Source organism: Panthera uncia, unplaced genomic scaffold (assembly GCF_023721935.1).
Source record: "Panthera uncia isolate 11264 unplaced genomic scaffold, Puncia_PCG_1.0 HiC_scaffold_1591, whole genome shotgun sequence".
In the NCBI taxonomy this organism is placed as follows: Eukaryota; Metazoa; Chordata; class Mammalia; order Carnivora; family Felidae; genus Panthera; species Panthera uncia.
Window position 1 is genome coordinate 9,783 of NW_026058241.1, and position 22,967 is coordinate 32,749.

At 52.8% G+C, this 22,967-nt stretch overlaps 1 protein-coding gene across 1 annotated transcript; it reads left to right on the top strand.

Annotated features, from left to right (window-relative positions):
* Nucleotides 1–609: 609 nt before the first annotated feature.
* Nucleotides 610–21,258, top strand: LOC125917216 (tensin-4-like). The gene is made up of 13 exons (XM_049623466.1): nucleotides 610–671; nucleotides 4,406–4,937; nucleotides 11,175–11,598; nucleotides 12,664–13,088; nucleotides 15,414–15,500; nucleotides 15,833–15,958; nucleotides 17,139–17,231; nucleotides 17,338–17,415; nucleotides 18,226–18,294; nucleotides 19,014–19,182; nucleotides 19,866–19,934; nucleotides 20,192–20,218; nucleotides 20,727–21,258. Exons 2-13 carry the CDS (start codon nucleotides 4,499–4,501, stop codon nucleotides 20,866–20,868), a joined length of 2,148 nt encoding a protein of 715 aa, XP_049479423.1. The 5' UTR covers nucleotides 610–671; nucleotides 4,406–4,498; the 3' UTR covers nucleotides 20,869–21,258.
* Nucleotides 21,259–22,967: the final 1,709 nt, after the last annotated feature.

Consider the following 22,967-nt stretch of genomic DNA (forward strand, 5'->3'; position numbering starts at 1 on the left):
AACGTTAAAAAAAAAAAATCTATGCCCAGCCTTAATTCCAGTGCACCCCTACCCTGGGCTTGCCACAGTGTGACCCAGCCCAGAGAGTACAGGGGAAGGGTCCTTGCTCACCGATGTCCTCCTTTCCCAAAGGCAAGGACTTCACTTTCTGCTGGTTCTGCCAGCCCACAGTCCCTTTCCTGGCTGCCACATGGTAGGAGGAATGCCCACAGTGCACCTTAGTCCTACAAGGACCTTGTCCCTAACAGGTAGAGCTTGTCCTAATAAGCAGGGCTCCACTGACCACATGGTACATAGACCCCTCTCTCCCATAACAAGGGGCATGGGGCAGGGGGCGGGGGAGCAGGCAAGCAAGAAGCTTGGGAAACATACACGCGCGCACACACACACACACACACACAGCCCCAGCAAACGCCAGGCCGGGTCACCACCCATTGTTTCCCTTCCCTGGTGCCCGTGCCAGCCCCACCTGAGCTCATCCGGACACAGGAGGGGTGGGGCCTGTGGGCTATCAGCCACATGTAGGGCCTGGAGGGGAAGAGGGAGGGACGGTGGGAGGGCCAGGTGCTGCTCTTCAGGCAGGTCTGAAGGTGAACTGCACCTCCCCCTTGAGCAGTCTTGGTCCCAGGAGTCAGGAGTGAACACAGCCGCCTGCCCGCCCTTGACACCAGGTATGTGCCTTTATTCTTTAAGGACAAGAGAGGGAGGCTCAGCACCTTCACCAACCTCATTTAACCCTTTGTCCTCAGCTTCTCCACGTGTCCTGGGACTCCAAGTGAAGGTGGAGAGAAAGGGGAGGAGGCCGTAGATGACAGAGAGATGGTCTCAGGACCACAGACCCCAGAGTTCAGCGCTTTAAGAGAAGGAAATCTGTACCCTTCGGTGTACAGATGAGAGAACCAAGGTCCAGGGCTGGGGTGGAAAGAGGCTTGCCCAAGGTCACAGAGACTTGGGAAGGGAATGGACAGAGAACCCAGGCCTCCTGCCTCCCAGCCCACAACACGAAGCCTGTCCCTGAGCCCCCATGCTGGGCCATTCAGAGGTTGCCAGGAATGGGGAAGGGGGGTGGGGGTGGGCCATGGCCATCCGAGGGTCTGCTTTAGTGAGTCTGGGATGGGAAAATCAGAAGCCACTCTTCAAGGATGGGGGTGGGGTGGGGATGGGCTGTAGAGGCAAAATGCTTTGGAGAGGAGGCTCAGGCTTCACCTTCTGTCGCCCTCCCCCTTTGTTGACCTGGGCTCATAATAGGAGGGAGAGAGTAAGTCAATGAAATGGAAACAGGGATTTGCCAAGGTATCAGGATCCCCCTGCCTCCGGAGCCCTTGGAAACAAAGAAAGTTATTTGAGTCCAAATCAGAAAGGGGAATATATGGGAAGGACCTATGAATAGGGCAGAGCTGGCTGGAGCCCTATACACCCCCAACACATACAGAGGCATGTGTGCGCATGCACACACACACATACACACACACACACACACACACACACTCACACACACACACAGAGTCTAGAGCCCCAGCAACCCTCACCTTTACCTTACAGCAGGAAAGAAAGAGCTAGAGAGTGGGCTGGTGAGGGTGTCCAAGAATAAAGGAGTGAGACCCAGCCCCTGCCCTGGAAGTGTTCAAGGTGAGAAGAGAGTTTGAACAAGACCCTGAGGGGCTACCTGCCTTTCACTCAATCCCAGGCCTGTCCCACTGGGTTCCAGAATCCCAGAAGGAGCAGATGTGAAAAGGGTCTTAAATCTATGAGGCAGTAATACAAGGTTAAGAGTTTGGGACTGTGGAGCCAAGACCATCCAGGCTCAAAACTACTGGGTTCAAACCCCATTTCCACCAGTGGATTCTGCAGGCTCTATGACCTGAGTCAAATCCCTGAACCTCTCCAGCCCCATGGTAATAGTACCCTCCTCATGGAGCCACGGAGAAAATGAAATGAGTACATTTTAAGCTCCATTATTATTATATCCCCATCATACAGATGGGACAACTGAGGCCCATAGGGGAAAGGGTAGCAGTTTTTCCAATCAGTAAGCAGGCATCCCGAGTGATAACCCCAGCCCACAATGTGCTCTGCAAAGTCAGTAACCCCAGGCTCCTCTGTGGGGCCCAGCCAAAAACCCCTCAGGGTGCACTGAGATCCTGCCCCAGTAAACTCAGGCCACTTGGAGCATGTGAGGAAAGAGCCACAGCTCCGCGTCCTCGGTTGCTCCTAGGAAGGAGCCCAGAGGACTATTCCCTTCCACTGCCATTTATAGACATCCTTCCCAAGCTTGGGATGCACCGCCCCCTCCAGGCCCCAGCCAAGGAGAAGTCTGGCAACAGAGCCTACAGGAGCCATGGGGGACAAGGGAGACTGGCTTTTCTCATTAATTTGCTGTGTGACCTTGGGCAAATCGTACACCCTCTCTGGACCTCGGATATCCCTCTGCATTTGAACTCCATTCAGTAAAGGGAGTTAAGAATCCCAAGTTCCGCAGCCTGGGTTTGAATCTCAGCTCTACTTTTCTGGATGTGTGACCTATGTAGGTTCCTTAACCTCTCTGAGTCTCAGTTTCTTCACCTGTAAAATGGACTAGTTAATAGAGATACAACAATTCCTAGTGATGTGGAGGATTCGAATAGTTACCACGTGTAAAACACATAGGTGAGAGCTTGGCACATGGCGAGTGCTCAGTAAACGGGAACCATGATTACTATTATGAAAGTGTTATACTCTACAAAAGCCCTTCTTTCCAAGAATTTAGAATTGCCCAGCTGCTTTCACTCACCGATTTCCACACCTCTCTCTGGGAGGATACAGGGCAGGAATTCTTATTCTCAGCTCACAGACGAGGAAACTGAGGGTCAGAGTTATACCTTACAGAGCTGTTTGAGCTGGGACTTGAATCTGAATCTTCAGACTCCACAGTTTGCATTTGCCCTAGACTGGTCTCTATGCCTTCTCCAGCCCTGGGGTCTGATGTGATGGAGGCATTTTGGAAAAAGGGAGAAGTAGAGTCAGGGGGTGTTGTGGGGCACACAGTGAGGCTCAGGGCTAGCAGTGGTCGTACAACCAGCAAGTCCCCTCTCCTTACAGTTTTCTTGGCAGCCTCAATCCCAGAACCTGTCACCATCGACCCAGCCCAACCTATAAGAAACTACTAACATGTGGCATTAAGGCTAGACAACAAGGAGAACTTTCCACACTAAAGGAAACAGGGAAGTCGGAACATCTCTTTCCCAAATGAGCCCACAGGGAATGATTATCAACTGATGATGTCACTGCCAAGCTCAGAACTATTCTGTGGCTCCTCATTGCCCTCAGGGTGCAGCAGGCACTACAGAGCCCAGCCTACATCTGCAGGGTCTGGCCAGCCTGCCTCCCCCCACCTCATCTTTCCCCCCATCCAACTAGGTGCTCTCTGTTTCTCAGATGCTCAGTAATACCTAGTGATGTCCCCTGCCCACTAGGGCCCTGAACATACCTGTCTCTTCACCCTACCTGCCTTGCTCAGCTAGCTCCTGCTTTTCCTTGTTGTCTCCCTTTACATGTCCCTTCCTCCAGGAAGTCCTCCCTGACCTCCACACCAGTGCCTACAGAGTCTCCTTGCTTTGCCTCTTCCCTGGTAACCCTGTTTAGAATTGCTCACCTGCTTGCTTGTCTGTTTCACCAATTGGCCCACATGCAGTAGCAGCTAAATACAGGGTTTCTGACATCAGGCAGGCTGAGGTCCTGTCCTGCTCTGATGCTTGTTGGCCGTATGACCCTTGGGCGGGTAACTGACCTCTCTGTCTCTCCAGTCACACATCATAAAATGGAAAATAATAGTATCTACCTCATATGGTTGTTAGGAGGAGTTTAAATGGCTTTCTGTGTAATATGTGTGCATAGTAATTACTCAATAAATATTAGCTAGTATTTATTTAATAAATAAGGCTGTGACATAGTAGATATTCAATAACCTGTCAATAAGAGATTTTAAGAATCACTTACATAATGCTTTTTATGTGTCATGCACTGTTCTAAGTATGCTACAAATCTTAACTCATTTTACAGATCAGGAAAACTGAGGTACAGAGAAGTTAATTAACTTGTCCAACACTGTACAGCTACTAAGTAGTAGAGCCAGGATGCAAACCCAGACAGTCTGGCTCCAGTATCCTTGCTTCTTATTTTATTATTATTTTTTAAATACTTATTAAGTAATCTCGACACCCAACATGCCACCCAAACTCACAACCCTGAGATCAAGAGTCACATGTTCTTCCGACTGAGCCAGCCAGGCGCCACTCCACCCCCACCCCCACCCCTGCCAGTATCCATGCTTTTAATGAATGAATAAATAAGCCTTTGCTTTGTGGGGAGGGGTGGCAGGGGCTTCATCTACCAAAGTTACTCAGTTCCCAACCTTGGTATCTTTCAGGTCCTGGGAGCTTCCGGTTGGCAAGCGACATCTCTGGGGTGTAACTGAGGCTGATTTGAAACCAGAGGTAAACCGACAGTCACTGGCCCCACCATGTCGCAAGTGATGTCCAGCCCCCTGCTGGCAGGAGGCCATGCAGTCAGCCTGACTCCCTGTGAAGAACCCAGGAGGGTCCTGCACCCAGCACCCAGCCCCAGCCTGTCACCCCAGTGTCCTTACTACACCACAGAAGGCTGGGGAGCCCAGGCCCTGATGGCCCCTACACCCAACAAGGGGCCCCCCAGCAGACTGCAGCAAGGCCCACAGACTGGGGCCAAAGCCAGCTGCCTCCTACAGTCCCCTAGTGAGCAGGCCTCAGGGGCCCTAGAGGACCTCGACTCCTACATTGACTTCTCGCTGGAGAGCCTCAACCAGATGATTCTGGAACTGGACCCCACCTTCCAGCTGCTCCCCCCAGGAGCTGGTACGCCCTGGGCCGAACCCACCCAGAGCATTACCACAAAGAAAAAGAAAGATGAGCCTGAAGCCTTGGGTAAGGACGTGGGGCACAGTGCCAGGAGGGGGGACCAGACCTCATGAGGAAGAAGGACTTTTTCCAACAAATCAGAGGAGCAGGAGACTATGTCCTATTGGGAGGTGCTGTGCAGCCTTAAACAAGTTACTTAACCTCTGTTTTCTCTCCTGTATAAAGGAGATAAATACAAGTTTCCCTCACTATCCAATTCTATTTTATTACTGAGTTTGGAAAGGTGACGGATACCTGTTTTATGCGATTTTTCAGACTTTAAATAAGCTACTCTATACAAGAATTCCATACAATGCCATGCAGTAAATAAGAGCTTGATAGAGGTGGAATCCCTGAACCTCACTGTTCTATGGTATATCCTAAGCCCGGTCCCCTGAAACTCTTGTAGGATTGCTCTCTGGGCCCCTATTGCTGTTTAGGGGAGTATCTCTCTGGGGAGTCCCAAGCTGGAAGTAGAGTCACAGAGGTCAGTCTACTTAGGGCAGAACCCTGCTGTGTCTCAGGGGTGGTGTGCTGGTAAACGCCTAACACCTAGCTCCACGATGGGACGGGAGAGAGCCCTGATTTGAAACATCTGCCACCAGGGCCGATTTCAAACTATCAGCATGATGTCACTGAATGTAGCACTGGAAAGACATGCCTGCACAAGGCCGTTATTGTATTTATAGTATTTCTACTATACGGTACAATAGATATTAATAACCTCAAGAATATAGATGATAGTGGAGTGCCTGGCCGGCTCAGTCAGAAAAGCATGTGACTCGTGATTCCGGGGTCGTGAATCTGAGCCCCACGTTGGGCGTAGACATTACTTAAATAAACAAAACTTTTTAAAAATAGAGTATAGATTATAGTAAAATAATTGGAATGTGGTGAGTTGTATTTATTATTTTTGTTTTTACCATAAGTTATTTCGTTGTAAGTTTGCATGATTAAAAAAACGTCTAATGTTTATTTATATTTTGAAAAAGAGAGAGACAGTGCAAGCAGGGGAGGGGCAGACAGAGAGGGAGACACAGAATCCAAATTAGGCTCCAGGCTCTGAGGTGTCAGCACAGAGCACGACGCAGGGTTCCAACCCATGAGATCATGACCTGAGCCGAAGTCGGATGCCCAACCGACTGAGCCACCCAGGCGCCCCTATATAATTTGATTTTTAATCATGTCTAAGTTTAGAAATCAGCCGGACAAAATCTGAAAAATTTAACAATCGGCTCCCATGGACTGGTACAACTAACTTCAATATACCACCACATCTAAGGAATTCTAGAAATCCCTACATCTGGTGTCCGTTTCCCCAACAAAGAGTTTCAAGTATACTCTGAGGATAAGGATCAAGAAGCAGCAGCCCCATTAGATAGGCCAGAAGACTGAGATCTCCAGGGCGTTAAACATGGATTAAGGGGTACAATTAGGATTAGAGATAGGGTCTATAAGAATTTCTACTTATTGAACACTCATTATGTCCAAGCACTGTGCTGAGCCCCTTATAGGAGAACATTTAATCCTCCCAATCTATTCCTATGAAATATTTTCTGCCCATTTTACAGATGAAAAAACTGAGGCTGATGGACTTCAGTAAGGAGCCAGTCCAGCCTAATCACTGGAGGTGGACAAACCTTAAAGAAGCTATTGACTTCACTTCTTTGTCTCCTACTCCTAGTCTGTAAAACAGAGACGAGTTCTTACCTCAAAGGGGGTTGCAGGGATTAAAAGAAATAACACTTGTTGAGGGTTTATCACAAGTCCTGGCACACTGTTAGTCATTATGAATGACAGCTGGGTTTTTTCTTAATTTTTTTTAACATTTATTCATTTTTGAATAATGAAGAAGAGTGAGAGAGACAGAGCATGAGCGGGGGAGGGGCAGAGAGAGAGGGAGACACAGAATCAGAAGCAGGATCCAGGCTCCAAGCTGTCAGCACAGGGCCCGACGCGGGGCTCGAACTCACAGACTGCGAGATCATGACCTGAGCCGAAGTCGGATGCTCAACTGACTGAGCCACCCAGGCACCCCACAGCTGTTTTAATTAAACACAGGGGTTGCATTTAGGACCAGTCCGAGGATCGGTTCAGGGTCTGGGGCGGAGGTGAGCCCAGCACCCAGGTCCTCTGGCGCCTGAGTTTCCAGCCTCCAGCCTGCCTCCTCCCCCTCCCATTGAGCATTGCCGACCAGGGCTGTTATAAGAACCACCTCTATGCCCCCAAGATCTTCCTGCTTCTGGAGGCCACTCACAGGCATGTCTCTGCAGCGAAGGTCGCTTGGGTCTAATTACCATTGGCAGGAGCAAGCCCAGGGCTGTAATGTTAATGCCCCAAGGCAGGGGTTCCACACACTCAAGGCCAGCTGGGGCAAGACAGTCTCTGTGGAGCATCCACATGTATGGGGTGGGGACGCTGACAACCAGGCCCTTTCTCCAGGGGCCAAAGCTCAGTAGTCTGGAAGCTCAGATGCTCTGAGCTATGTCCACCTGACTCTGGGTAGCAGAGGGATTTGGGGAATGAGTGGGCAGCCAACAGTGGTCAGAGGGTCCTGATGAAGTCCCCCAGCTCTGCCCTAGCCTCTTGTGATGGAACAAGAAAACCCTCTCTCTAACCTCCACCTGAATGGCGGTGATGCCTGGGAGCTCACTACCTCCTGAGAGAGCCAGCGTAGTCAGCTCCCAGTTAGACTGTGATCACTAATAGCACATCACTGTGATGGGTGGCACCTGTCTCATGCATCTCCACCTGCCAAAACCCTCGCCTCAGACCACCACTCCTGGTGACAGCAATTGCCAGCCCATGGCAGCATAGCTAATTCTGGGCACAGTGGTGAGTTCTCATTGGGCCAAAGGTATCCAAATGTGTGGGATGCCCCACCTTTGCCTCTCATCCCTCCTTCTCTTGGGGTGTCAAAGGGAATTGTGGTGCTAGCGGATGTTTACTGTTTCTCTTTGTCCTCACTTGGCAAAATTAGACATTAAGCGTCGGCGATCCTATGTTTCTCCCTTCCCTAAATGTACATAGATTTTGTAGTGCATGATCTCAGCATCGACCCTGTGAAGGAAATAGTGGCAGGCTCATTTCACAAATGAGAAAATGAGGCTCAGGGAGAAGAAGAAGTAATGACCCATGGTCACACAGCCAGTGAGTCATAGGCCAGGCCTCAAAGCCCAGGCTTCTGGCCTCCAGAGTCTGTGTTCTTGCCTTTCTCTCTTTGGTGCTAGTTTCCTGCCCTCCAGAGCTTTGAAGAACAAATCTGTTTGGAGGCAGCCTGAGGGCTCCTCTTCTGGGGTTCCACCTCCCCCCTGTACTCACACACCTCCCCCAGCTCCCCTGCCCCTGCCCCTTCCTTCAGACTTACCCTGGGCGGGGGGGGGGGGGGGGGGGCATCCCACCAGGAGGATGGCTTCTCCAAGCAAACACCATATCCATCTCCAACACCCCTCCCCATCTTTGGAACAGGAGCCCACATTTCATTTTCCAGCAATTTCTGCCAGGCAAGGCTGTTTGCCAATCCCAAGTGAAGGGTGTTTAATAACTATCTCTCTGCCCCCCACCCACGTGCCCCCTTCCACCAGCCCAGCTTGGTGCTGGCGCCTGCATCCACCCAGCACTGCTCAGACTTGCCCCACGGGCCTGTAAACAGCGGCTGCACCCTGGGGAGGGTGTGGGGGCCTCCACTCCCCCAGCCACATGCACCTCAGGGCAGCAGGGAGAGGTGACTCACAGCTCCAGGACTCCTTCCGTCCTCCCTTCCCAACCCTACTCTGTAGTCCCCAAGAAAGGCCTTTGGTTGGTGTTTGGATGACCCAGTGAGTAGGAAGCTCAGAGCTTCACCGGGCCAAGAGACCCTCTGCAAAGCAGCCAAGGACTTCTCACAAGGACCAGGCCTTGGGAAAGTGTCCTGAGGAGCCCCTCCTCCTGGAAGGGGCCCCCGAAACTGAGCACAGGAGCAGGAGTCGGATTCCTCCGCTCCCTGGCTGTGTGGCATTGGATAACTCACTCAACCTTTCTGAGCCTTGATTTCTCATCTGTTATATGGAATAACATTTTTTACTTCAACGGAGTTGTTGTGAGGATTAAATGAGCCAATACAGGTAATGTGTTTGCAACAGCGCTGGCACACAGCACTCAATAAATACCAGCCTTCATTAAAAAATTATGCAATAAATGCCAGCTCCATTGCCACATTTCTCTGAGCCTCAGTTTCCTCCTCTGTAAAAGCAATGGCTGCTGGAATTGGGCATAAGGGCCGAGAGGATTACGGCTATAAGCACTATAAAGTCCTATAAAAATAGAAGTTGTGCTTGCCAACCTTCCGGAGGAATCCACCCCATTCCAAGACCTCTACTTTTTCAGAACCCACAATACATTGTGCCAAATCGTCTTCTCTTGCCCTCAGCAGTAGGACTCCCACTTTAGCTGGACAGTGTCAGCCATCTGACCAATACTGGCCTCAAAAAGCAGGCACTCAGGAGAAGTTCCCTGAAGCCCACCATGCACCAAGCTCCAGGCATCGTTCATCAATGTATTTTATCCTTACCAAAATCTCAGGAGGTTGGTTTTAGATCCCCACTTTGCAGATGAGGAAACTGAGGCTCACAGTGGTTAGGAACGTTACCTGATGCCTCTTGGCGGGAAAGTGGCAAAGCCAGGATTCACACCCAGGTTTGTCTGACTACAAAGCCAGGCCTGTTCCTCTACCCCTTGGAACAGCATGCTCAGGTCAGCCTCCCAGCCCCCCTCATCTGATGTAATCCTCCACCTCCACCCCAGCCCAAAGCAGGATCAGACAGAGGCAGTAACCGCCAGCAGGCTCAAGGTCCTACCCGGGAGCGGGCTGGGGCAGGCAGGGATTCCACAGTCATGGTGGGCGGGAGTTGGTGCATGTGCCAAAGCCCAAGGGGGTGGGAGGCCGGCAGACAGGAGCTGAAGGTGCAGTTTCCCGCTGACTTTGCCCCAGTTTCCATCCTGGGAAGCCAGAGGCAGGACTCAACAGGCCTCCAGGAGGGAGCAGCTAGGTAGCCCCCCCCCCCCCACACACACAGCTTCTACCACCTTTGCTGGAACAGCACCAAGGACAGTTCCCTCCCCCCAGGTCAGGACCAGGGGTGTCCATACTCACCCTGGAGAAAACCACCCAGCGCCCCACTCCAGGGAGGAGCAATTTCTCAGAACAAGAGTCCTGGATGCCCCCATTGAGAAAAGGAAAGAGCACTGGAGTGAGCCACCACCCTGGGGCATGTTTAATAGCCAACAACTGGGCACCAGCTAGAAGCATGACCTGGGAGGTCCACAGCTTGATAATGTAGCAAACCCTACCTTCTGGGAGCTCCTGCTCTAAAACAGACTTCTCAAAACTCTAAAGTGCACTCAGATTCCAGGGAGTCTTGCTAAAATGCAGACTCTGATTCAGCAGGCTTGCGGTGGAAACAGATTATACGCATCTTACCAGCTCCCAGGTAAAGTGGTGGTGCTGGGCTGGGCTGGGGGCCACAGTGGTGTGGCTTGGTGCACATTGGAACCAGCTGGGGGACTAAACAAACAACCTGAGGTGTGGGTCTATACCAAATATTCTGATCTATTTGGCACAAGGTGTAGCCTTGGGTATTAGGACTTTTAAAAGCTCATCAGATGAGTCTAATGTGCCACCAAGCTTGAGACCCCCTGCCTTCATTGTAGACACAGATGTAGAAACACCCTTCAAACACCCTGACCAATGGAGGCATCAGAAAATGTGACTGGCACACTCCAAAAAGCAGTCATTTCAACCTGAGGAGGGGGACATTCACTCAGGAAAAGATTCCCTAGTTTAAAAGATTTATGTGCCAAGAACAGTGCTATGTCTCCTACATTCATCTTGTCTCATCCTTACTGTAACACAAAGAGGCTGGGTATAGTCACCCCATTTTACAGGTGTGGAAGCCAAGGTTCTAGTTGCTGAAGTCCTTTGGCCAAGTTCTGTGATAGTAAGTGGCAGAGTCAGATCTGAAACCCAGGTCTGTCAGATTCCAAGACCTGTGTTCATTCCACTGCATCTCCACATGAAAGGAAGATATCACAAAGAGGGTGACTTTGGAACAGTGCCTAGAAGGTGGAGCTGGATGCTAATCCTAATCCAGCAAACTCCTCCTCCCTGAGCCTGTTTCTACATCGGTCTAAAAGAGGAGAGACCAGATGGGCTTGAGGACTCTTCCAGCATTCCTGTTCTGTGACTACAGGCTCCCAGGTTTCACCGATGCTCTGCTCTCTCCCCAGACATAAAGTACATCGAGGTGACCTCCACCAGATCAAGGTGCCATGATGGCCCCCAGCGCTGCTCCAGCCCATCTATCACTCCACCCTTCGGCTCCCCGCTCAGTGGTGGTCTCCTCCTTTCCAGAGACATCCCTCGAGAAACTCGAAGCAGCAGCGAGAGCCTCATCTTCTCTGGGAGCCAGGGCAGGGGGCACCAGCGCCCCCCTCCCCACTCTGGGGCTCCCTCCTCTCATCCCCCACCCTCTCCCAGCATCTCCATCCCCTGCATGGGGAACAAGACGTCAGGCTCCCATGGCTTGGGCTCCCCACTGGTGGCTTCTCCAGGCTTGGAGAAGGGGCTGGGGGGCCTGGCCCCACAGCGGGGCAGCAGGGTCTCTGTATTGTCAGCCAGCCCAGCATCCGACATCAGCTATGTGTTTGGAAGGTAGGTCACTCCCATCATAGCTTCTGATATTGCCTCCACAACACACACACACACACACACACACACACACACAGATCCTAAAATAGATGGGCACTCTGCTCTATCTGAGCAAAATCAGGATGTGTACCAAAAACATGAGCGAATATTCTCTTTTACACCATCACAGCCATTTGGACCTCAAGCTTTCCTCAAGCACTTAGAATATAACTCAATATACAAAGATTTTTATTCATGCCTACCACTTGGGAAAAGAACTGATGAGGCTTACCTGCATCCTTTCCAGCATTCATACAACCCATCTCAAGGAAGAGAGCTCTTTTTTCAACCTCAAAACACAAGGGCGTAAATAAAATTTGGGGGCTTAGGGAAAACCATTTAGGAAAGGAAAGCCTCCCTCCTCTTTATTGCTAGCAAGACCTAGGAGGAGGGAGGCCGACCTGCCTGAGCATTATTCCTAATTGCCGCAGCCCCATGTGCAGGCCTCACAGTGGAGCTGCACACACACACACCCTTCCCAGGAGGACCAAACTGCAGGACCTCTGTCCCCCACACCGACTCCAAAGCTGCTGTGCCAAGGCAGTCGTTGTCAAGGAGGCTGGGATTCCACAGCCATGGCCGTTGGCATGGGCTTCTGAGCTCAGAGAGAAGTCTGGCTGGATGCAGAGCTGGCCTCCTCCTCTTCCACCAGCTGGGGAGCTCCCTCCGCATCCACCGTAGACACGGTCCAGCCTGTGTCCAGCCTGCGTGCAAAGCTCTTGGGAATATTGGGGTGCTTGTGTGATAGCTGTCAGAACTTCCTGGCTGGGAAGGCAGAGGGAATCCGGTCCAGCCCAAGCCCACATGACCTGCAGGGAATCAGCTCTTTGGCTACTTTAAGTGACCAAAGACTTGGCAGTACAGAGATATTTCTGTACCCTTCAGCATCCCTTGGGGATCAGGTGGGCATGCACTTTGTCCTGGGCTATGGGGAATGGAGTATACAACACTCTGTTTAACCAGAACTCTAGGCCCCGAGTGTCCACTCTGACATCCTAACACCCTGCCTGTCTGGTGCCCTCCCTGCAGCAGCCAGTCCCTCCTCCACTCCAGCATCTCCAGCCATCAGTCATCTTCTAGGTCCTTGGAAAGCCCAGCCAGCTCTTCCTCCAGTCTCCACAGCCTTGGCCAAGTGTCCCTGTGCACGAGAGCCAGTGACTTCCAGGTCCCCAGCAACCCCACTGCAAGCATGGGCCAGCCCAGAGCAACCCAGTCCCCACCACTGGCCAAGGAGCATGCCAGCAGCTGCCCGCCCTCCATCACCAACTCCATGGTGGACATACCCATCGTGCTGATCAACGGCTGCCCAGAACCAGGGTCTCCTCCATCCCAGCCGACTCCAGGACACCAGGACTTTGTCCGACCTGGGGCCACTTCTTCCGGCCACTCCTGTCCGGCCACCAGGAGCCACAGCCAGACCCTGCCAGATGTTCCTCTTACCACATCCTCGGAGGGTATGTTGTAAATCAGTACTTAAACCGTTGTGAAGTTTGGCTTGGGGGAATAGATAAAACATCAGTGGGTTTCCGCAATAGCAAGTCAACACGCTGAATACCTACTGTGTGCCAAGCACTTTGCCAAGTAGTAGGGACAGAGAGATGGCCACAGTCTAGAAAGAGATACAAAAGCCAAGGAATCCGTGTAGAGTAGGATAAACACAGAAGTAAAGAGATGTCCTAAGTCTCGGGGGGCCACAGAGGGAGGAGTGATCCTTTTAGTCTGAAAAACTGGGAAAGCTCCTCGGAGGACGTGACATCTGAGCTGAATCTGGAAAGTGGTGGAGTCTGTAGCCAGAGCAGGAGAGGAGGGGCATTCCCAGCAGAGGGAACAGCGAGTCCACAATCATGAAGGTGTAGAGGCACATGCATGTTTAGGAAATGACTGCAGTGTTGGGTGTAGGGTCAAGTCATTGAGTAATCTGGGGCCAGATTGGGAAAGGCCTTGAACCCCAGGCTAGAGTGGATTTTACCCGTTAGGCCACGGGGGCCTTAGCAGAGCGTCTCAATCGAGAGAGTGATGGGGTCGGAGGTGCACGTTTTTTTGTTTTTTGGTTTTTTTTTTTAATTTTTTTTTTAACCTTTATTTATTTTTTGAGACAGAGAGAGACAGAGCATGAACGGGGGAGGGTCAGAGAGAGGGAGACAGAATCGGAAACAGGCTCCAGGCTCCGAGCCGTCAGCACAGAGCCCGACGCGGGGCTCGAACTCACGGACCGTGAGATCACGACCTGAGCCGAAGTCGGCCGCTTAACCGACTGAGCCACCCAGGTGCCCCCGGAGGTGCACGTTTGATAGATCACTCTGGCAGAGGAACTGTAGGGAGAACTGTTTTGTTTTGGTTTTCATCACGAAGTGGTCCAGACAAGCTATAATGGGGGCCTGAACCAGGGCAGGGCAGGGCAGTGGAGGAGAGAGGACGGAGCCAAGAGACCCTCGGGATATGAAAACAGCAGGCTTGATGACTAACCCACAAGAGGGAGAGGGAGGAGAGTCAGTCCTACCTCTGACGTTCATGGATGACGAGCACACAGAGGGCTGACCGAGACAACGCATTCCAATTCAGACAGCTAAAAACCACAAAACAGCAAACACCCTCCTTCCCGTAGTCTGTGACTACAGGCATCCAAAAAGAACAAAACCAGCCAGAACCCAAAGCATGAAACACAGAGGCACAGCCTTAGTACCCACGGGGTACATCTCTCCAGAGTAAAGCTCTTGCACAGCCCCCGGGGACACTGTCCCTGCTCTGGCCTCATTCAGTCACCTCCTTCCTGAGGCTTCTCAGCCCTCACTCAGCCACAAGCATCAGGGTGACTCCTGGGGGGTGTGATGTTCACTCTGGCCCACGCTGCCATTCAGGGAGCCATGTCAATGTAAGCAAGAGAAAATGGTATGACGGGCGTGCTTTGAATCTGCTCTGATCGTTTTCCCAGGGCAAATCGTTTGCAGATTTTAGTACATTTTTTTTATAATGAGTTACTCTCAACCGGCCATAACACACCTTTTTAAGATGCCAAAATTGAGAACCACAGCTCTCTGTCTTAGGGGACCTGGGAAGATGGCCATTCTGTCATTTCAAAAAGCACATTTACTTAGCCTGGTAATATTCCCATCCTGGTTTGGTGATGCCCCAGGATATCACTAATTATACCCTGGAACCTTATCAAATTCTGCAAACCATTCTCAAAACAAAATCCATGCTAATCGCCTAGGCTACTGGAGTATTAAAGACCCTCAGAGGCTGGTTAGTACATTCGGTCCTCTCTGGGCTTCAGGAGCAAAACAATTGTCCCAAATCAGAGTCAGGAATCCTGTCTCCTGACTTCTTCTGCACAGGCTCATCGGCCCAGATCTGCTGCTTTCTTTTCCTCAACCTTTTCTTTCAATTTCTTTTCCAACCCCCCCCCCCAAGACACTTGTAGGATTCTTAAGGAGGAAGAGAGGATAAAATCAAACAGATGATGCATCTCAGAATCTCTTATTTATCCCTTCTTTCGGTCCACACCAGACAACACTAGATTTGAGAAACTGTTTCTCATTAAACTGAGATTTTTATCTGTTTGTGATTCATTACCAAGGATACAAGGGGAGACTCCTAAGTCCTACATGTGCCAAGCCCTGGAATTCTTCTGTTGGATTTTGCCTCTTGCAGGACGTTGGAGATACAATGGGGTTGGGGTAGGGTGGGGCGGGTTGAACGGGACCACTGCACAGAGGAGGGGGGAGGGTCTCTCAGCTCCCCTCTGTCCAGCCTACAGGGTCCACCCTCTCTGTCTCCAGGTCCCCCCAGGGACATGCAGCCCACGATGAAGTTTGTGATGGACACATCTAAATACTGGTTTAAGCCAAGCATCACCCGGGAACAAGGTAAAAGGAAGCACTGTTTCAACGGATGAGTGACCCAAGAGTCTGGGTTCCCCACCTTGTATCAGGCATATGGGGCCCTGGGTCATGTTAGGGGAGGGAAAGACAAATGGTAGGTCCAGGGAAGGGGGTTATCCTGTGAACCTCTTGTCTCGAGGAAATAGAGACTGCAGCAGGAAGGGTAGAGATTAGATAACAGAAAGGACTTCCTGGGAACAAAAAGTGATTCTGTAATGTCTGCTCTATGAAGACCTAAGGGGGCTGGGGGACAGAGGGTGTCCAGAAGAGAGGGAGGAGGGTGCGGTTAACTGCCTCTGACCCAAGGATTGTTCCAGCAATCGAGCTGCTGAGGAAGGAGGAGCCAGGGGCTTTCGTCGTGAGGGACAGTTCTTCCTACCGAGGTTCCTTCGGCCTTGCCTTGAAGGTGCATGAGGCTCCTGCACCTGCCCAGAACCGATCAGGTACGCACCGGTCTCTGTCCTCACTCAAGACCTCGCAGATGCAATGGAGTGTGGTAGGCTTTAGTCCCAGCTCTGCTGCTGCCTTGCAGAAGGCCCGTAATGACAGCTGGGAGGACGGTCCACCTCAGGGCTCTCCCAGCTGCCTTCCTGCAGGGGGACTCTAGAAGGAGCTCCTTCCACGGCAAGCCTAAGCTGCTTCTGCCTCCCAGAGTCCCCAGATTCCCCACTCTGCTCTCCTGGGGGGCCGAGAGGAAGTTCCCAGCCCCTCTCCAGGATCCTCTCCTCTGGGCGCCCACCTCTGTCCAGACCAGATTTATTGTGAAGGAACCTAAGGTAGTCATAATGTGTGTGCCCTAGCTCATGATATGTGTGTGACAGTTTATCACATGTGATAGCTTATCACACGCTTTCCCGTGGCCTCACACACAACACACACAGCTGTGGGGCATCCACCCTACACCAGGATACCTCGCTGGGAAGACAGATAAAGACTGATCATATCATTATAGTACAAGGTACCTAAGTACCAGCCCCTCACCAAACCCCAGAATTGCAGCTCTCACGTGACGAACAGATGAGGTAAATGGGGCTCCGAGAATTAGCCGATGACCCCCCAGAGCAAGGATGAAAACCCCAAATGCATGCTCTCTACACCACGCCTCTCTGTCTAAATAAGAAAGTGATCTCTGGGTGGCGTTGGTTGTCAACGAGCCTTGCCAGCGAGCACAGAGAGGAGGAAGCCAGGGGCTGGTGAGAACAAGCAGACGGACATTGTTCACCCTCCAGGGCCAGCCTGGCGTCAGCAGGGACCATCTGGTGGAGAATAATAGCCCCTGGGAAGGAGTGGGTAGGGGGAGAGAGAAATCAGGCTGATGCGTTAAAATCTGATTTGAGTAGTCATTGAGAACCAACCCCCATAGCTCTTGAAACCAAGAGAAGGATCTCCTGAGAGAATTACTGGACACAGAAGCCTTTGAGCAAAGGCGTTGACACCTCCTTTGTGGGAGGCCTTGAAGACAGGGTTCTTACCAGCAGTCCCACCCAGAGCCAGGGGGATGAACAAGTTCACCTCTGGACGGACCAGGAGGAGGCAGGTCAGGGAATGAGATGGTCAGCGTTCGGCCAACACTGGACTCTGGAACTCCCATCCACACGCACTCTTTCTTCTTTCTTTGTCCAGGTGAGGACAACAGTGACCTCATCCGCCACTTCCTCATTGAGTCTTCTGCCAAAGGGGTGCATCTCAAAGGAGCAGATGAGGAGCCTTACTTTGGTGAGCGTCTCCAGCCTGCAGGCCCCGGGGGTGGGCCCTGCCCTTCTGGGCCGGGAGGCTGGTCGGGGACAGGCCTTCTCACACAGAGCTGCTCGTCTCCTTGCAGGGAGCCTCTCTGCCTTTGTGTGCCAGCATTCCATCATGGCCCTGGCCCTGCCCTGCAAACTCACCATCCCGCAGAAAGGTGGGTGTGGGCCCCAGAGAGGCAGCATCGGGGCCCTGGGCCTGTGTGTTCCTACTACAAAGGCTCCTAGTGGTCACATCTCACCTTATTTATGGATTAGTGTCACAGTTAAAAGTGCTTTGTCTAGCATCCATCCGGCATCGCCACTTCCTGGCTTGAGGAGGTTGACCTCTCTGAGCCTCTGTTTCCTCCTCTACAAAATGGGGACAGCCGTCATCATACCACAACTGTGTCGAATAGGTGTTATCCTCATTTCACAGATAAGAAAAAGGGGACTCAAGGGGCTGAGTAATTCACCCCAAGGTATACAGATCATACCTCAAACCGAGACCAGGAAGTCCCATCCGGAGCCTACAGCCCAGTAGGCTGGTGAGCCGGACTAGACAATCTCAGGGTGTGCAGGAGGAGCAGCAGGGCGGTTCTGGGAGAGGAGTCGGGGCAGGCGAAGCTCCCAGTGTGGTGATGTGGAGGGCCTCCCTACTTTCTGAAAAGAAAGGCCTGGGTTTAGGAAGGGCCTGAAAGAAGGGAGGAGGTCAGAGGCTCCTGAGGGTCAGGTGATTACAGCAGATCCAGGGGCTGGAGGAGCGAGGAGGAAAAGGAGGGATCAAAAGACTTGCAAGCTAGGCATCTGGGGAGCCCCAAGTGGCCCCGTTTGTCTGATTACGGTAATCACTCCAGGTTTCTCAGCGGCTTGCTTCCTGAAGGTGGGGGCGGAGGTGGGAGAGGTTCAAAGGGATTAATGTTCCTAAGAGAAGGGTCCGTTCACTCCGTCCCCGCCCCCTCCGGGGCCTGTTCTTTGCTTTGGCTCAGAATTGGAAGGTGGAGAAGCCTCAGACCCTTCTACAGGCAGCCGGGCCTCCTGCCTAAAGAAATCCGCAGGTGAGTGGCATGGAGGAGGCTCCAGTCTTGGCTATGACCCCGCGGGCACCTCCCAGCCCCACGCTCACTCACATGGGCATGCAGGCCCGCACACGTTCCCATCACAGCTTTATTTCTTCATCCTTACAAAGGTGCCCCGGTTCTCCCCATCCCTGTAAACCCGGAGGTGAAAGGCCGCAGGCCTGGGGGGGTGCAGGCAGTGGGCAGAAGACAGGGAGGTGGGTGAGGCTTACACCCCACCCTGCACACATATGGGCACATGTGGACATGCCGAGGTCTCTCTGGTCCTGAGGGACCTGCCCTGGAGGTGGTCTGTGGGCCTGGGATCCTCTGTGGAGTGTCAGGTCCAAGTCTTGGGGGGTTTCCAAGGGGGAAAGGTCGTTCGTCTTCTCGTCCAGAGGCCAGGCACAGATCAGCCCTTGTCTGAGTGACAGCTCCTGCAACGGGCCCTTCCCCATCCTTGTCTTCTCCACCTTCTCTTGACAATGAACCAAGGCCCCAGGGTGGGTGGAGGTGGAGGCAGTGCCACCCATGCTTCTGGACAGAAGGAAGGTTTGTCTGGACATCCCTAACATAGGGCAACAGCCCCTCCTTTACTCCACCCTAAGGGCCAGAGGCCAGAGCAATGCAAAGCCACAGATGATCCCGAAGTCCTCTGGGACTGGTCCTCTGCATGGAGGATCCTGGCAGGGCCCAAGCACAGCATTTACCTTCCACAGGCTGCCATGCCCTGTACTTGACCTCCGTGAGTGTAGAGACCCTGAGCGGGGCCCTGGCCGTGCGGAAGGCCATCTCAACCACCTTTGAAAGGGACGTCCTCCCCACACCCACCGTGGTCCACTTCAAAGTCACCGAGCAAGGCATCACCCTGACGGATGTCCAGAGGAAGTAAGGGACTTCCCTTGCCCTGGGGCTTCTGGGCTGGGCAGGGGGAAGTGGAGGGGATGGCTGAGACGGCCATGGATCAGTGATGAAAGTAAGATTCAGGATCGTGGACCCAACGTGGTCAGTGACTTGCTGAGTGACTCCAGGCAAGTTCCCTGCCTTCTCTGAGCCTCACACCAATGACCTCTTACCAAAGTCCCCCTTCCCTGTGACCAACAGAGATGGAATTAACCAGGATTCACTGGGCACTGGTTAAATCTGCATCCATTGACGGCACATCTGCAAAAGGCCAGACTCTGGCTGCCCACTGGGACACACTGGATGAGATCACTCCTTCCCCAGGCTTAGGGCTTCACAGTCTAGCAGGAGCCCGGTCCTGGGCTGGAGGAACAAGAGATGAGCAAGATGCCATTACGATCCTCAAGCAGTTACATGACACAGTGGGCGTGGGGTGGGGAGAGGGTAAAAAACCCCAGTATGTAGGACACAAGGCAAATTCACTCCATGACTGGAAAGAAGTGCCAACGTGTGCCCCAGGGCCCAGCAGGGCAGGCTGTAAGGGTCTAGCTGGGAGGTTTCTTAGAGAGCAGGGCATGTGACCTCTGGGAGAGCTGGAGATGATGGAGGTAGGACATGGCCCTGGGATAGGCTCTCATCAGCTCTCCTTCTCTCCCTGCCTCTTCCAGGGTGTTTTTCCGGCGCCATTACCCCCTCACCACCATCCGCTTCTGTGGCATGGACCCCGAGCAACGGAAGTGAGTTCAAGGCTGGGCTGAACTCAGGAAAGCCATCCAGGGCCTAGCTGCCCACTGGGGTTTCTTGCTGACTCTGGGACTGGGATCACAGACAGAGCCTGTGAGCCTCGAGGGGCCAGGAGCAACGGGATGAGGGCAGGGTGGGACCCCGTGGGGTGTGGACGCAGCTGGCCGTGCTCCCCCCGCTGCTGAGCCAGAGTCCTGCGGAATGCAGAGAGGTCTCAGTACTCATAACTGTCCATCTTCCTTTCCCACAGGTGGCAAAAATACTGCAAGCCCTCCTGGTAAGGCCTTCCTGTGCACTGTCAGTCACCATAAAAGGTCTCCCTGGAGCAGGGCCTGGGACCCAACAGGAGAAGGGAGTTACAGAAGGAGGGAGCCCCTGTCCTGATCTTAAGAGAGCCCATGGTTTTGATGGGGTGGCACCAGCCCCAGTCCTCAGAGAGCCTCCAGTCTGAAGGAGGAGTCATGAACCTGGGAGCCCCCAGTCTAATGTGGGAGGCACAGGGTCTAACCTCAGGGAGCTTTAATCTATAGGGATGCCCCAATCTGATGGTCAAAACACATCCTTGCCCTCAGGAACCTCCCACTAAGATGAGGAATACACAGGTCCTGTCTTCAGAGCCTCCCCCCATTCAAAATGAGGGAAACTTAGATCTTGAGGAGGAGGAGGCATATCCTATCCTCAGCGAGCTGGGGAAGGGGCAGCGGGGGAGCACTGTATTTGCTGAGATCACCTCTCCTAACCTCTCTGGGCCCCACCACCTCACTCAGCCTGTGCTCTCCCACCAGGATCTTTGGATTTGTGGCCAAGAGCCAGACAGAGTCCCAGGAGAATGTATGCCACCTGTTCGCAGAGTATGACACGGTCCAGTCGGCCTCCCAGGTCCTCAGCCTTGTGGGTACTCTGCTGCAGGACACAGAGAGGATGTAGGGGGAGGGAGCTCCCTCTGCACCTTCCCAGACATCCCATCATACACTGATGAGCCAATCTATTGGACTGGAGGAGAGAGAGATACCACACCTTGGTGAAACCCTTGAAACCCTGTGACCTTCATCAGTGACCTTCAGCCAGACCCCACTGTGTCTCAGTTTCCTCAACCAAATAAGGAGGCCATAGACAGGACCAGCTGTTCTCAGACTTTGGTGGGCATCTTAACAAGTTCCCTGTGATCCTGAAGCACACCCACACCTGAGGGCCACATGGAAACAACCTCTGAGGACCCCGGACTCCATCAACGTGGATACTACCAACACAGCAGCTTGAGTTAGAGATATGTGACCCTCTGTGGTGGCAAACAGCAGGTGCTGGGTCAGGACCCATGCGCCCCTAGCTCAAGGCTGACCTGGGAAAGATGGTCTGCAAGAATTGATCAAAGGAGGAATGGACTGACTCTATTTCTCTCTATATCCGTTTCTTCCACCCCCACCCCCCTGCCACTTCTGCAATTGCTTCTTGGGCAGCTGTTCCCAGGACAAAGCAGGATCTGCCTGCCATGGATTCTTTAGGCCAATGTGGCCATGATTGTCAGGGCAGCTTAGCAAGGGGAAACTTGGCCCTATGGTCAGAGACCACCCAGCTCTCCTCACATTCCCGATGTCTAATCCCCGCACTACAAATGAGTATCAGCCCCATCTTTTCTTTCAATTTTTTGGTTAGCAAGTGTCCTCCAGCTGGTGTCACAACTGCCCTAATGCTCCTTATGCAACCCACAGGAGGGAGGTGGGGGCCGGGAGACCCGACACAAGGGTCAGCTTTCTCTGGTTCTGCCTCAGCCCCGGTCTTGTTGAGTGTCCCCTGGTCCCCAAAACACACTCATAGAGAAACGCGGACAAGTGTGCACAGCAGTAGGGCATCAACTGGCCTTCCAGCCACACGGGGGCAGCAGAGAGTCATGAATGCAAACAGCCAGCCAACTCCAGAGGCCTGGAGAAGCTGGGCGGTCTTTCTCCCACCCCACTTCCATCAAGACTCCCAAGAAGCTGGAATAGTTTGTCTAACAGGCCTGGGGTCCTAAGAAAACCACAACATGAGGATGGAAGAGGCTCGGAGAAGAAGCCCACTTTTGTTCTACGAGGAGCAAGTGCCTGCCTCCTCCCAGCTGTGGGCCCTGCCACCGCATCATTATCATTATCTTTGGCCAAAGCTGAGCCTGACAGATTATGGTTTCAACCCAGGCAGCCAAACTGGACTGAGGCTGGGCTGGCGGGACTGGCTGAGAGCAGCCCACCCAGCCTGTGCTCAGGCACTGCCCCATCCCTGGAGAGTACAGAACACTGGACAAGGTTCTCGAGGTCACGGTGGCCAAGTTCTCAAGGTTATATTCAGGCGGCTGGCAGAGACCCCTTTTACCCATGGGTGCCTGTGTAGTTCCCATGGAAAATAAAATTTCTGTCTTGGCATAACAGTTGGTTCTAAGGCAATCAGGGCTGCCCCCTCAGAGGTGGAGACCTACACAGAGAGGCGACCTGAGTTGGCAGGCAATGACAGTGTCCTGGAGAAGACTGCATTTGCCACACTCCCTCCTACCCCCCTGGCCACAGCAGTACAGTAACCACTGGCTTCCCTTCATAAACCATCTCTTAAACCATTCCGTGTTCACCACATTTCTGGCATACTCGGTTTTCTTCTTCACGACTCCTTGCCTACCATTATGCCAGGAAGACGGAGAGTTGAGATTTTGCCCGTGTCCCAGGGCTGAAGGTGAGTGTGTGTAGCCCCCCCGATGGATTCCAAGGTCTCACTCGGGCTCCCTGAGGGACAAGAGGCAGGTGAAACATGGGCAGCTCAAGGGGAGTCTGGAAGAGTCTCTGAACCCAGATGAGCCCCAGGCTACCAACTCAGCCCTGGAGAAATGGACAATGGCTTCATCATTTCATCCTGGGCTGGGGGGGGGGGGGGGTGCGTTCTACCATTAGCTTCTGCCAGTTGGCAATTGGCAGTCCAAGTCTTGCCAGATGGTACAGGAGGGGCCTCAGGAAATCCACTTTCCTAGAGACCCTTAAGAAGGGGGGCTGCTGCTTCTGTTTAGG